General features: G+C 42.9%; 1 protein-coding gene across 1 annotated transcript in view; it reads right to left on the minus strand.

Annotated features, from left to right (window-relative positions):
- The window catches only part of TADA1 (transcriptional adaptor 1), an 81,363-nt gene that overhangs the window by 26,643 nt on the left and 38,680 nt on the right, over positions 1-16,040 (minus strand). Inside the window, exons 5-6 of the mRNA XM_029618228.1 lie at positions 6,496-6,705; positions 5,674-5,825 (exon numbers count right to left, since the gene is read on the minus strand). Coding sequence (XP_029474088.1) covers positions 5,674-5,825; positions 6,496-6,705 — 362 coding nt within the window. The remainder of the gene's footprint in view (positions 1-5,673; positions 5,826-6,495; positions 6,706-16,040) is intronic.

The following is a 16,040-nucleotide window of genomic DNA, read 5'->3' on the forward strand; positions in this document are numbered from 1 at the left end:
CTCACATTCATTTGTGGTGGACAAGTTCATTGGTATCAACTTTTTGGGAGGTGATGTTCTGCACTATAACAAGAATGGTGGGATTTTCCGTTGATCCATTTCTTGAATTTTGGGCTTGGGAGGGGGGGGGTGCACATTAATCATTTTACTTCTGGTAGTAAGATTTACCATCGCAGGTCATTGGAAAACATCTCCCACAATTAAGCTATGGAAAGTAAAGTTAATCGTTCGGTGCAGTCGTCTTCAAATATCATATTCATTAAAGAGGCAGCATCATAAATACAATCAAATCTGGAGATTTTTTGGAAGTTCTATTCTGTAGGATGGGCCACGGTTTATTTTATTTCTCATTTTATTTGAGTCAATTGCCTGATCCTAGGATTAATGCATAACTTTTTTTTTATGGCTTTTTGACCTCTCTTACAGATTTCAAACTTTACTGGAGATTAATCTGAACAGTTGCTTTTTTTTCACAAAGCAAATTGTATCAGAGGTCTCCTTTAAGAAAAGATACTGTACATTAAGCGATCATAATGTGTACTGTTCTATATTATGCCTGATCCTAAATAAAGAATTAAAAAAAAAAAGGCCAGAATGTGAGAAACATTTTCTGTGCATATGTGAAAGGGAGGATTGGAACAGTTCACTATTAGTCACTTGACTTATGTAAGCCTGGCTAGGTGTCAACTACCAGATATCCTTGGGAATCCCCACTCTCTCTTGCATAGTTTTACCTCTACCGCATGCTTGTAACAGATGTTTTGTCCTCTTCTGTATATCCTTTTATAAAGGTACATAGAAAACCCCACTAATGAACAATTTAGCATTGTTGCAAGAAGTATAAAGGCCTGTCTGATCAAGTTAAAAGCAGAAATCATTTTTGACAAATCAGGTGATTTTGCAACATTCATAATAGTGCTGCAGCAATGGCCATTCAATTAATGGAAAAGCCAATTAATAGGACTTCTGTCTTCAAGAATACAAAACATTCAAGGATGACCAGAAACACTGGAATTAGCAGAGAATTAGCCTTAAAACAAATATACATCACAGAAATATGTTAAGAACTAGGATTTGTCAATGAAAATTATTTTCTGTCACATATACTGTATACAACTGAACAATTCCACCAAAAACCTGCTGCTAATGACTCAAGCTTTACTAGCATGATTTACAAGAGCTCCTGTGCAGCTCCTTTCCCTGCTCAATTTTCTAACTTATTTTCTTTCAATTTAAATGTTTGTATTAGTCCAGATACAGGTACCTAAAACAATCTGTCCACCACATAAACATAAATAAGTTGCATTAAGAGACATAAGGAAGGGGCACCTTTAGTAGACCACTGGGTAGCAGCAGCCCATCAATGGGAAGACCTGACAGCAGCAGCACTGTGCCATGTTCCCAGTTCACCACGGTGGGGGGGGGGGGGGGTGTTCATAACCTCAAATTAGTTCAGATCGAACAACGGTATATCTTCTCGTGGAACACAGTAGCCCCAAATGGACTCAAAGAAATAGAGCGGGCGGCATTTTATTAAGTTACAACATATAGCAACTTGTGGATTTCAGAAATTTGGCTTGTCAACAGATCACTCCTCAAGTCAGTTACAATTCTCATAATGGATTTCCTTATGATGACATTGGGGTTAACCACAAACAAAACACAACTCAAAAACCATATAAGAAGTGGGTCACCTTGTTATAATGCAATACATAAAAAAAAGGGGAGTGTATATATACTACTGAGGAAGAAGCAAGTGGATATATACACCAGATGGGTGAAATCACAGAGAATACAAAGATGATATGATATCAGTTAACAATAGGGGATTCATTTTCTCATAAATAAGGGTACCTAAAAAGGGCATTAAAACAGGGAGGAATAGTGCGTTAACAATGCGCCGATAATCCCCATTCAGAAACAGATTCAGTTTAGTCAATAGGTAAATTTATTAGGCTGGCATTTTCTTGTTAATAATCGGGTATGGGACAGAGAACTCTTTGGCAGTTACAAAATGGATAGGAAGGAGATCCTATTATTGTTGTAAAAATGACAATAATAAAAATCTGACATGGGAGCCCTACTGTTCAGTAGGGATAGAGGGATATGATAGGGAACTACATCAGTCACTAGTGATAGGTCCCCCACATGGGGGTAATGTATAAGGGATGTGAAGGAGAACTGCTGTTGACAGTCTCTCTTAAAAAGGGACCCGTTTGGTGTAATAAACAAAATTAGTCACTTGGAATTTGTTTTTTTGCAAACAGGGATTAGGCAGGGATTTGTTGGCGGCTTCAGGTTTCAGATGAATTTGGGTTAAACAGTAACTGGATAAAAGAAAAATACGCATGGGATTTGATTAAAATAGAAACAGATAGAAGCAGACGCAATAGAAAATTTGTCATCAGAAGACCTATTTTGTCTAGTGGAGACAAGTGAACATGAAAGAGAACCTTATTTAGTCATCAGGATTTGGTTCCTCACACGAGGTATAGCGAGTAGAGGACTTGATGGAGAAATGTAGACAGAATTGGGTTTAGCGCATGGGCAATTTGCTGACAGTCTCGTTCTGAAACGGACACAGATCATTGGTCCTTTTAACATTTAAATAGCATGCAGTACCTCACGCCAGTTGTCCGATAGCAACATGGCATTCTAGAAGGGTACAAGTCAAGTAAAATGTAAGTTTTTATATGTTTATGTACACAATTGGGAGGTGATCCAGGGATTGAAATTTTTGTGAGAAACAATAGATTTTGATTTTATATAGCTCTCAGTCCCTGATGAAGACGGGATGGTCGAAACACTGCCAGTGTCGGGCTGTCGGCTCCAATCTTGCAATAATAAATGTCTTTATAGAAGAAGATAACTTCTTATTAAATATAGCTAAGTATAAAATAATACTAATGAAGGCGATAGGTGGTGACTGTGCAAGAGAGCTAATTTCACAAAGAAAAGCATACTTTTAAACAATTTCGGTTGAGAGGTATCACTAATGGATGGCAAATAAGATATATTAAAAAAACTGCATTCAAATATGAAATAACAAGCCGTTAAGCCCGTTAAAACGGGCTACATCCCTCTGTCTCTCACCTCCCCCTCTTCACCACCCCCTACCTCCCTCCCACCCTCCACTCTCCCTCCCTCCCTCTCACTCTCCCTCAGTCCCACTCCCTCCCCCTCTCAGTCCCACTCCCTCCCCCTCTCAGTCCCACTCCCTCCCCCCCCTCCCTCTCACTCTCCCCCAGTCCCACTCCCTCCCCCTCCCCCAGTCCCACTCCCTCCCCCTCAGTCCCACTCCCTCCCCCCCTCCCTCTCACTCTCCCTCAGTCCCACTCCCTCACCCTCCCCCTCTCAGTCCCACTCCCTCCCCCCCTCCCTCTCACTCTCCCTCAGTCCCACTCCCTCTCTCCCCCCCCTCTCCCTCTCTCCCCCCTCACTCAGTCCCACTCCCTCCCTCCCTCAGTCTCACTCCCTCCCTCCGTCCCACTCCCTCTCTCTCTCCTCCCTCGTTGCCACCGCCGCTGCCACCCGCCGCCGCTGCCACCGGACGCCTCCGCTGCCACCCGCTGCCGCTACCACCGGACGCTGCCGCCACCGCTGCTGCCACTCAACGCCGCAGCTGCCACCCGACGCCGCCGCCACCACCGGACGCTGCCGCTGCCACCTGCCGCCGCCGCTGCTGCCACTCAACGCCGCCGCTGCCACTGGACACCGCCATTTTTTTTTTCTTTTTTTCTGGCTCAGACCGACGTGCTCGCCCGCACATGCGCGGTAGAGCTGGTCTCTACTGCGCATTTGCGGCACGTCGGTCATCCTTCGTTTATTAGGTAGGATAAAAGAAAAAATTAAAAACGGTATTCTTACTAATAAGGCTGTAATCATCACAGGGTGGAGCCTAACAAGAAATACCAGACATCGGTAAAGGAAAATACAGTGTCCTTTGTTTGTTGGATTTTAAATTTTTTTTTTAACACAAACATAACAGGTATCTAGACTTTAAATCAAGTTTTTAACCCTATCACAGTAACCCCCCAGCCTCCCCTCCATCTGTTGATAGTTTAGTTTATTCAAACATTGTTCAAAGCAGTGTACAAAGTTTTAAAAACACACAAAACTCTTAAAGTACAGAGCATAACTAAATCTGACCACATAGCATTAAAATTAAACAGTAAAATAAAAGTGTCAAACTGACAGACAACGCAATATAAAATCCCTGTTAATTCTTAAAAGCTTGCTTAACAAGCCATGTTTTAATTACCTTCCTGAGTTTCAAATCATCCGTCTTAGCCCTTAACCCAGACAATGCATTGTGTAACACTGGTCCAGTGTAACCGCGCGCTGCTCTTCTGGTACATTCCAAGCCAATCTCCACACACATCTACATCCATACTGCTTCCATTAAGCATTAACTATATCCACATTTTGAGTCGGCATTTCACGTCACCTCTCATACGACTTCCATATCCTCTTAAATTGCTGCAATATGCTTTGGATATTACAGTAAGTTAATTCCTCAAATAAATATTCTCCAAATACATCGCATTAAAAGAGTCTTGAGGACATGTGAGCTTTCTTACAACCCAACAGTCTGATTTCAACCTGTTCTAACAATTATACATACAAACAAGCTCTATTTCATGTACGCAAATTACTACTATAAGAATATTTATAAGTTATTATGAATACTGTTCCTTGCCTCCCTCATATTCTCCATTGTATATTACCCATTGTATATTACCCCCTCTTTTCGTGCCCTTTCTTATTTCTTACTCCAAGTTAACATATCCTTGTTATAATGTAACTTTATTCTCCTTTCAAATTGTCTCTGGTTAATGGTTGTTTATAGTTACTGCTTGTTCGATGTAAACAGAGTTGATTTGATTTGTATCAAGAAAGTCAGTATAGAAAAACCCTAAATAAATAAATAAATGATGTGGCAGTCTCGCAACGGGTCACCATTACACACTATGCAATTAGTTTATTTTGGTAGCCACCTCAGGCTTAGTGGCTCCTAACAGAAATAGCATGGGATGTCTACTTAACTTAATCTTTATTCTACCTTCTCCCAACAGGACCTCATCTACACACATTCCCACCAGATATGCATAAAATGTATCCACATTCCCACTTCTATGCCAGCATTCTTCCTTTCCTGACAGATAAAGCTTATGTAGTCTAAACTGAGTAAGTACCATCTATATAGTAGCTTGTATCCATGTTGAGTAATATTTGCAAGATCGAAGTTTTGCTAACTCTTTCACAGCTGCCTGACCCTATATATTCCTCCACAGCCCAGCTTAAATCCTTCTTCCATGCCCTAATGCAGGGATAGGCAAATCCAGTCCTGGACTGTCACAAAGGTCTGGATTTCAGGATGTTCACAATGAATGTGTGTGAGATATCTACATACAAGGAGAGGCAGTACATGCAATATTCGGCAAGAATGTTCACAGTGGATATTCTGAAAAATCAGACTTGTTTGTGGCATGCCAAGACCAAAGCCGTTGACCCCCTAACCTTAATGTGTTTCAGGATCAGATTTAGGAATACATATAGCTCAGATATGTCCCTTAGTTTTCAGCTTCTTGTTATGCAGAATTTCAAAAAGCCATGTCTCGCTACAAATCCTGCTTAACTTCTTTTGTCCTTTGATACCAACCATTAACTCACCATTCAATTAAATTATTGTAGGCAACAACGCTGTTCTTCAGGTAAGGCTGAGGGTTGACATTGCTTCCAAAAGCATATTTGAATTGGCCATCCCGCAAATGATAGGCTCGTCTTCGAGATATGACGGATGTCAGAATATCCTTCAGGTGTATCTGTAATTGGAAGAGCAGTGAAAAAGGATTCAAGAGCCAATTCCTGCGAAACAAAATTGCTATCTCCTTCTGCCTCATGTCACCCAGCTCTAACTGGTTAACATTGGTCCTTCTTCCCTCTTGTTAAAAGCAGTCATGCATAGCAGAAAACAAAATTGATAGCCAGTCTTCCCATTACTGACATTTCCAAAGCATGGTGGTATTGGATGGACAGTCTGCTCATTTCAAGCTAGGAATCAGGTCTTGCTAGTCACCTGGACTCAAACATAACTTAGTTCTGGTCATTTACCAAGTGCATTCCCATTTCTTTCCATGGAATATTTAAATTATTTTGTCCTAAGTAATATAGTGATCTCCACTGCAGATGAGTCTTTTAAGTCAACACATGTCCATGCAATACGGGAAGCAGGAGCAAATGCAACCAGGGCAGCATAAAAGGCTTAACAAGAAAGGCAAGCTATACCTGGGGAAAATAAATAGCTGACCTGTGCTTGCCACCAGCAAACACAGGTCAGCTGGTCTTGAAGGATGAGCTATTAAACCCCCCCCCCCCCCCCCCCAAAAACCCCAAAACACCACACTTTGCATCGGACTCTGCCTGCTTCTGGGACTTCTTTTCAGATTTTACAAAACTCCATCCCACCCCCTTTCCTGGGCGACAGTAACTCACCTCCACAGCACAGATAACAGCAGTCACTGCTTCTTCTGTGACGTTATCCAAGCCATGTTCATAAGCGGTCACAATCATTCGTCCTTCCAGCTGCCCGCGGCTTGGCAGCATCATGGTGTGGGAGCACAACTTCAGGTCCTCATCCTCCTGGGGGTCCTTGGCCACAAACTGCTGAGCTCCACATAATGGGTTTTGGGGCTGGAATCGGTGCTGTTGTAAAAGGAAGTAGCAAAAAGCAACATTAATACTACTGGTTTACTTTTGTTATAATTTGTTCCAAGCGATGGAATAGAGCCTTAGCAAAGTTTCAAGAGACTGAAGACACTCCTCACACCCACCAGGAACTTCTTAAAAAGAAAGTAATATCTAAAGAGGTTATTTCCTAAGGACTCCCCTAGTTCCAATGTACTTTTTCCTTTTTGCACACCCTAAAAAAACCCCAAAAATGTGAACATTGGTAAATAGTAGAAAAAATGTAAGAAGAGCAAACCTGCTAATTACAGAAACAAAACAAGTCCAGAAACGGGAAAACCTCAGACAGCCCACACCAAAATACTCTTCTGGTGTTTAATATTAGGGCTTAGCATGCAATCAAAACATCTTAACAGGCCATCATAGGTTAAAACAAAAATTATATATCCTTTCAGAATTTCAAAGCCAATAGATTATCACAAACTATCCACTTTATAGTGGTAGCCGACTGGCTTTGAAATTCTGAAAGTTTTTATTTATTTTTTTTACACTTATGGCAACTTAACATGTTCTGATCACATGCTAGGCCTAAATATTAAACATGCCATCATAGGTTTAAAAAAAAAAAAAAAGCCCTTTCAGAATGTCTAAATCTTAAAATACAGCAGAAGCCCCCTGTCCCATAGTTTCATAAATTAACACATCAGCCTGCCGCCCCACCCATAAGAATGCTAAAGGGCATGGCACCCCCTCTCTCTCCATCCTCACTGATACAATCATTTTATTGCTGGGAGCAAGAGACCCTCTGCCCCACTCCCAGCACCTCCAGCGCTGTTCTAAGAAAAGCAGTGCTGGAAGTGTAAGCTTACTTAGCTTACACTTCCAGCACTGCCTCTAGCTCCCCTTCTCTTAGCTAGAGAGAGTGCTGGAAGCATGCGCATGAAGAATATCAATTACAAACACCATATGGTTCCCTTCTCCTAAGCACTGCCAAGACTGTGTATTCATATTGTTTGATAATGTTAATTTCCACACTACCCATCGTCCAATCAAAAGTCCAATGTATAGTAGTAGCATCACTTTGAAAGTTTTAGGGAGAACACGGTTGCATACATTTTGTGCAACTCCTGGTTAGGTTGCAAAATAGCAAGCATGATGCTCCTGCTGGTAGGAGAGAGTTCACCATACCTGTTCTGTCAACTGGTAAGGGAACCACATGGAAGGGGACGATACTATATACTCCTGGGGGAATTCTGCGCTACTGCAGAACGCAGAATTTGCACAGAATTCCCCCCCTGCGCAGAATTGCCAAATTCTGTGCAGAAAATAGCAGAAGAGACCCCGGCATGCCGCAAACGGAGTGCATCCTGCGGCACACGCTCTGTTCGCGGCGAAGGTGAAGGCCCGGCGCGCCGGTTTTCGCCACGAACAGCGCACCGGGCCTTTATCTTCACCGGGAACGGAGCGCGTCCTGCGGCATGCCAGTGAGAGAGAATGTATGTCAGAGAGGCAAGGGGAGGGTGAGAGAGAGCGGGGGGGGGGGGGGGGGGGGAATGCCGTGAGAGAGAATGTGTGTGTGAGAGAGGGGAGGGTGACAGAGAGCATGGTTGGTGAGGGGGTGGGGAGGGTGAGAGAGAGCATGGGAGGTAAGAGAGGGTGGGTGGGAGGATGCTTGAGTTTGGGTTTCAGAGAGAGGGAGCCTTTATGAGGAAATTGTGAAGGCGTGTGTATGTGTGTGAGAGATTGGGAGCTCGTGTGTATAAAAAAGGGATTGTGTGTATGTGAGGGTGCTAGCCTGTGTGATGGGATTGTGTATGTGTGAGACAGAGCCTGTGTGATGGGATTGTGTATGTGTGAGACAGAGCCTGTGTGAAGAGCTGCGTGAGAGACATAGGTAGCCTGTGTGAGGAATTGTGTGTGAAAGAGAAAGGGAGCTTGTGTGGGTGTGTATGCAAGAGAGAGGGCCCTGTGTGAGGGGGATGTGTGTGTGTGTGTGTGTGTGTGTGTGTGTGTGTGTGTGTGTGTGTGTGTGTGTGAGAGAGAGTGAGGGAGCCTGTATGAGGGGGTGTGTATGTGGAAGGGACACTTACAGTAAATTTCTAAGGCAATTCTGCTCAAAATATTTAAAATTCTGCAACTAAGTAATAACTTTTTTCTGTAATAATTTAAAATGTAATTACTTAAAGACTGTCATGTAAATTGTGTTATTTTGACCAATATAAAGTTTGCAGAATTTTCAGTTTTTATGCACAGAATTCCCCCAGAAGTAGATACTGAACCTGGTACTTGCCAACAGGAATGGAGAAATTACTTACCTGATAATTTTGTTTTCCTTAGTGTAGACAGATGGACTCAGCACCAATTGGTTATGTGCTCTCCTGCTAGCAGATGGAGACTGAGTCAGGTTTCAAAGCTGATGTCCTTCTAGATATACCCCTCAGCCATTCAATATTCTCTTCAAAAGCCATTGTGGACATATTATTGAAGAACCAGATTAGAATTTGGATACAACTTAATTTGATTAAAAACAATTAAAAACTGGAGACTGCGACTGTACTTAACCAACTGAGAGTGCTGAATCCCAGCAATACTATAGATGCCCTGAACTAGGGACAGGCAAACGGATTTTCCATAACCAAATGGAATAGAGTGATTTCATGGGCGATTTCTTGCCACCTCTCCTGGGCAGGATGCTGACTCCATTTGTCTACGCTAAGGAAAACAAAATTATCAGGTAAGTAATTTCTCCATTTCATAGCGTATAGCCAGATGGATTCAGGACCAATGGGATGTACAAAAGCTACTCCCGAATGGGGCGGGAGGCTGCCTGAGGTCCGATTAGCACCACCCTTGCAAAGGCTGCATCCTCTCGGGCCTGGACATCTAAGCGATAGAACCTGGAGAAGGTGTGCAAGGAAGACCACGTCGCTGTTCGACAGATGTCGACGGAAGACAGTAGCTTAGCTTCCGCCCAGGATATGGCCTGGGCACTAGTGGAATGAGCTTTGACCTGAAGGGGTAACAGCTTCCCTGCCTCCACATAAGCTCCTGGATTCACTTCCTTGATCCAGCGAGCTATGGTAGCTCACACAGCCACTTCACTTTGTTTTCTTCCCCTTTGAAGGACAAAAAAACAATCTGTCTTGTGCACCAATTCTGAGTGTTCCAGGTACCGTACTAAAAGCCCACTGACGTTTAAGTGGCATAGGAGACTGTAGTCTTCCGTGTCCTTGCATCCATCCAGGGACAGTAAGGAGATGGTTTAATAAGAAGGAACGGTGTGAAACTGCAATGTTCCTGGAGTGAACCAGAGGAATGGTTGGGAGATGCAACAAACCAAGCATATTGCCACCTAAAGAATACAGTCTTCAGTGTTAATAGACATAGAGAGACAGACTGCGCATAGGGGAGCTGTTCCATTCCCCTTACTTTGGTTGCCCTTCGCTGTACCTTCTCCATCGTAATTATATCTTTTTTGAGATGCGGCGACCAGAACTGTACACAATATTCAAGGTGCAGTCTCACCATGGAGCGATACAGAGGCATGATGACATTTTCCGTTTTACTCACCATTCCCTTTTTAATAATTCCCAACATTCTGTTTGCTTTTTTGACTGCCGCAGCACACTGAACCGAAGATTTCAATGTGTTATCCACTATGACGCCTAGATCTCTTCCTTGGGTGGTAGCACCTAATATGGAACCTAACATTGTGTAACTATAGCATGGGTTATTTTTCCCTATATGCATCACCTTGCACTTATCCACATTAAATTTCATCTGCCATTTGGATGCCCAATTTTCCAGTCTCACAAGTTCTTCCTGCAATTTATCATACTCTGCTTGTGATTTAACTACTCTGAACAATTTTGTATCTGCAAATTTGATTACCTCATTCGTCGTATTTCTTTCCAGATCATTTATAAATATATTGAAAAGTACGGGTCCCAATACAGATCCCTGAGGCACTCCACTGCCCACTCCCTTCCACTGGGAAAATTGTCCATTTAATCCTACTCTGTTTCCTGTCTTTTAGCCAGTTTGTAATCCCCGAAAGGACATCGCCACCTATCCCATGACTTTTTACTTTTCCTAGAAGCCTCTCATGAGGAATTTTGTCAAACGCCTTCTGAAAATCCACTTACACTACATCTACCAGATCACCTTTATCCACATGTTTATTAACTCCTTCAAAAAAGTGAAGCAGATTTGTGAGGCAAGACTTGCCTTGGGTAAAGCCATGCTGACTTTGTTCCATTAAACCATGTCCTTCTATATGTTCTGTGATTTTGATGTTTAGAACACTTTCCACTATTTTTCCTGGCACTGAAGTCAGACTAACCAGTCTGTAGTTTTCCGGATCGCCCCTGGAGCCCTTTTTAAATATTGGGGTTATATTAGCTATCCTCCAGTCTTCAGGTACAATGGATGATTTTAATGAAAGGCTACAAATTTTTACTAATAAGTCTGAAATTTCATTTTTTAGTTCCTTCAGAACTCTGGGGTGTATACCATCTGGTCCAGGTGATTTACTACCCTTCAGTTTGTCAATCACTCCTACCACATCTTCTAAGGTTCACCGTGATTTGGTTCAGTCCATCTGAATGATTACCCATGAAAGCCTTCTCCAGTACAGGTACCTCCCCAACTTCCTCTTCAGTAAACACCGAAGCAAAGAAATCATTTAACCTTTCCGCGATGGCCTTATCTTCTCTAAGTGCCCCTTTAACTCCTCGATCATCTAACAGTTCAACTGACTCCCTCACAGGCTTTCTGCTTCGGATATATTTTTAAAAGTTTTTACTGTGAGTTTTTGCCTCTACGGCCAACTTCTTTTCAAATTCTCTCTTAGCCTGTCTTATCAATGTCTTACATTTAACTTGCCAACGCTTATGCATTATCCTATTTTCTTCTGTTGGATCCGTCTTCCAATTTTTGAATGAAGATCTTTTGGCTAAAATAGCTTCTTTCACCTCCCCTTTTAACCATGTCAGTAATCGTTTTGCCTTCTTTCCACCTTTTTTAATGTGTGGAATACATCTGGACTGTGCTTCTAGGATAGTATTATTTTTTATTTATTTATTTATTTAGGCGATGACCACGCCTCTTGCACACTTTTTACCTTTGTAGCTGCTCCTTTCAGTTTTTTTTCTAACAATTTTTCTCATTTTATCAAAGTTTCCCTTTTGAAAGTTTAGCGCGAGAGCCATGGATTTGCTTACTGTCCCCCCCTTTCAATCATTAATTCAAATGTGATCATATTATGATCACTATTGCCAAGCAGTTCCACCACCATTACCTCTCTCACCAAATCCTGTGCTCCACTGAGAATTAGATCTAAAATTGCTCCCTCTCATCTGTTCCTGAACCAATTGCTCCATAAAAATGTCATTTATTCCATCCAGGAACTTTATATCTCTAACATGTACAAATGATACATTTACCCAGTTAATATTGGGGTAATTGAAGTCTCAGCAAAGAATTAGTGGAAACCAAATTGATTAAATATTATAGCCTAAAAGGTTATAATATTCAAAAATCCAAAAAAATATAGATTTCATTAAAAAGGACTTTATAAGGTGGGTGATGTGTAGACCGGTTGGTCACTGTTTAAGTATCACAACGACAGGCTTGCTGACACCTTTTAGGCTATAATATTTAATCAATTTGGTTTCCACTAATTCTTTGCTGATTATATTTGTGTGGTATACCACTGACTCTTTTTTGACTAATCCGTGGTAATTGAAGTCTCCCATTATTACCGCACTACCAATTTGGTTAGCTTCCCTAATTTCTCTGAGCATGTCACTGTCCATCTCACCATCTTGACCAGGTAGACGGTAGTATACTCCTATCACTATAGTCTTCCCCGACACACAAGGGATTTCTACCCATAAAGATTCAATTGTGCATTTAGTCTCATGCAGGATGTTTATCCTGTTGGACTCTATGCCATCCCAGACATAAAGCGCCACACCACCTCCTGGGTGCTCCTCTCTGTCACTGCGATATAATTTGTACCCCGGTATAGCACTGTCCCATTGGTTGTCCTCCTTACACCATGTCTCTGAGATGCCAATTAAGTCTATATCATCATTCACTGCTATACATTCTAATTTTCCCATCTTATTTATATCTTACTTCTTAGACTTCTAGCATTAGCATACAAACATTTCAAAGTTTGGGGGTTTTTTGTATTTTCATTCTGCTTTTTAATTGATAGGGATAAGTTAGAATTTTTTTAGCTCAGGTGAGTTTTTAATTACAGGCACTTGGACTACGCCTGAACAAAGGCTTGTAAGCCCTGAAAGACTTCCAACCAAGAGAAGGCCGCCAGGTGCAAATTTAGCCCAGGAGGAACTGGAGCAGGTGCCACTGAACCGCCCTCTCCCGGGAAGACGTCACCCCGGAATTGCTCAGGTCCAGGGTGCTGCCAGATAAGGTCGTGGCTGACCCATCCTCCAACTGGGAGGGGCCGGACTTGGAAAGGTTCTGAGAGTCCAGCCCTCCCTGGGCTTCCTCACAGCGTTGATACAGGAAGTATTCTAGGTCAGGCTGTGCAGCCCTAATATGGCAGGCAGCACAAAGGGAGTGTTGCTTGAGCTTCTTTGCTGCCGGGGCCATAATACTCTGTAGCTTATGCATTCAGACGGATAGTGCCTCTCGAGCATGCACAGGCCTGCCTCGGCGGTCGGTTGTGCGTGTAGTTATGCGCTCGGTTATGCGCGTAGATATGCACAAAAGAGTGCGCATTAGGCGCACAAGGACCGGCCCACACCGTACATACCGACAATGGGGGAAAGTGGCGCCGCAACAAAACCGCACACAAAATGGCACCACTGCGGCCCACCACGTGGAGTGCCCACTGAGCCTGAAGCAGGGCCTAGCCTATCGGGGAGGGGGGGGGGTGTTCAACTCGCTCGGAAACTCCCTTCCTTCGCCCTATTGGGATCGGGAACGTCATCGGTACAGCACGCCAAGCAAGGAGAACAGGGGAAAGAGTTACCGAAGCCCTTCCATGTCTCTGGATAAGAGGAATTCTTCTCTACTTACCTGGGCTCAGTGCAGAGACGGCCTCCGGTTGTGAGGGGAGAGGGTTTAGGCAGTCACCGCCGCACTCGACTTCTTGTACCCACTGCCTTTTAGCTGCTTCAGAAGCAAAGTCCATGCTGGGAACTGGCTACCGGATCAAAGCAAATATCTGAGGGATCTCAGAAATCGCCTCAGGAATTCTCAACTGGGGGAGTGACCCTTGGGTATCACCGCAGGAGAGTGGGGCTCAATCTTCTCCAATTTAGAAGTAGAAGTTTGAAGGTAAATTTTCCTCATCTAAAGATTACTGTGTTCCACGACAGAGACAATCCACATCTGCTAGGAGACAGAGATACTGAATGGCTGAGGTCACTGCAAGGGTATATCTAGGGTGACGTCAGCTTTGAAATCACTCAGTCTCCATCTGCTAGCAGGGGAACATATAACCCATTGGTCCCGAGTCCATCTGGCTACTCACTAGGAAACAGTATTTCTGATGTAGTAGATGAACATCTGGGAGCCAGTGACCACCGGATGGTGGAGTTCAATAGTAGGATGCAAGAGATGAAGGTTCATTCTAAGATGAGGGTTCTAGACTACAGAAAAACTAACTTTCAAAATGGTTGAGTACCTCAAGGAGTCATTAGCTGGATGGGAAAATCTAGGGGGAAGTAGAAGGGTAATGGGCAAAACTAAATGGGGATATTTAAGCAACTAATCTTTTTGTTAGGAAAGAGGAAAAAGAGGCTGCTGTGGTTTTCTAATGAAGTAGCAGAAAAGGTTAGTTTCATAAACTACAAGAGCTCACAGAAAGAGGAAGACAGGTGACAATATCTGGAAAAATTAAGAGAAGATGGGAAAGTGGTAAATGGAGTTTTCTACGAGAAAGGGGTGTTACTAGCAGTATGCCTCAGGGATCAGTCCTTGGACTGGTTCTTTTCAACAACTTTGTGAGCAACATAATGGAAAGATTATTGGGAAAGGTTTGTCTTTTGCCGATGATACCAAAACCTGTAAAAAGGTGAGCAGCCAGGAAAGTATGAAAACATAAGGAGGGAACTAGCAAAAGCTCAAGAAAAGGTATATTGTCTGGCAGCTAAGATTTAATGCTAAAAAAATGCAGAAATGCCTTTGGGATGCAAAAACCCAAGGAAAAGATACAGTATTGGAGGTTAAATTCTTCTAAGCACAAAGGAAGAGCAGGATCTGGGGATAATTGTAGTTGTTGATCTTAAGATGGCCAAACAAGTGGATAAAGCAACAGTAAAAGCCAGAAAAGATGCTTGGCTGCATAGGGAGAGGAATGATCAGCGGAAAAAGGGAGGAAATATTGCCCCTGTGAGACCTCACTTGGAATACTGTGTACAATTCTGGAGACCACATCTTTAACAGGATGGAGTCATCCCAGAGGGTGGCTATTAAAATGGCCAGTGGTCTTCATTCTAAAGCATATGGGGATAGATTTAAAGATCTAAAACACGTACACCCTAAAGGAAAGGCGAGATACGAGAGAGATATTCAAATATCTCAAACGAGGTGAGCCTTTTTCAACGGAAAGGAGGTTCTAGAATGAGGGGGGTCATGTGATGAGGTTGAAAGGACTCAGGAGTAATCTTAGGAAATATTTCTTTACAGACAGAGTTTAGGCAGTCACCGCCGCACTTGACTTCCTGTACCCATTGCCTTTTAGCTGCTTCAGAAGCAAAGTCCACACCGGGAACTGGCTACCGGATCAAAGCAAATCTGAGGGATCTCAGAAATTCTCAACTGGGGGAATAACCCTTAGGTATCACCGCAGGAGAGTGGAGCTCAATCTTCTCCAATTTAGAGGTAGAAGTTTGAAAGTAAATTTTCCTCATCTAAAGATTATGTGTTCCACAATAGACACAATCCACATCTGCTAGGAGATGAAGAGATACTGAATGGCTGACTCAGTCTCCATCTGCTAGCAGGGTTAAAGACTCCATCCTGTTAAAGATATGCAGGGGGCATATCTAGGGTGACGGCAGCTTTGAAATCTGACTGAGTCTCCCATCTGCTAGAGGGCGTTGGATGCTTGGAACTGCCTCCCAGTGGAAATGGTGGAGACAAAAACAATATCTAAATTCAAGAAGACATGGGATAAATACAGGGGCTCTCTAAGGAAGTGGAAGAATTATAATGCTCAGTTAACTGGAAGATGGGCAGACTGGATGGACTATACAGTTTTTTTCTGTCATGTTGCTATGTTTCTATAAGAGGCTAGAAGAGACTTACAGCACTGCTGACTGTAGAGGAGAGAGGTAGCTGCCAATTATGTGTGAAAAGGAAAGATAAGGAAA

The sequence above is a fragment of the Rhinatrema bivittatum genome, chromosome 10 (genome assembly GCF_901001135.1).
Source record: "Rhinatrema bivittatum chromosome 10, aRhiBiv1.1, whole genome shotgun sequence".
Lineage (NCBI taxonomy): Eukaryota > Metazoa > Chordata > Amphibia > Gymnophiona > Rhinatrematidae > Rhinatrema > Rhinatrema bivittatum.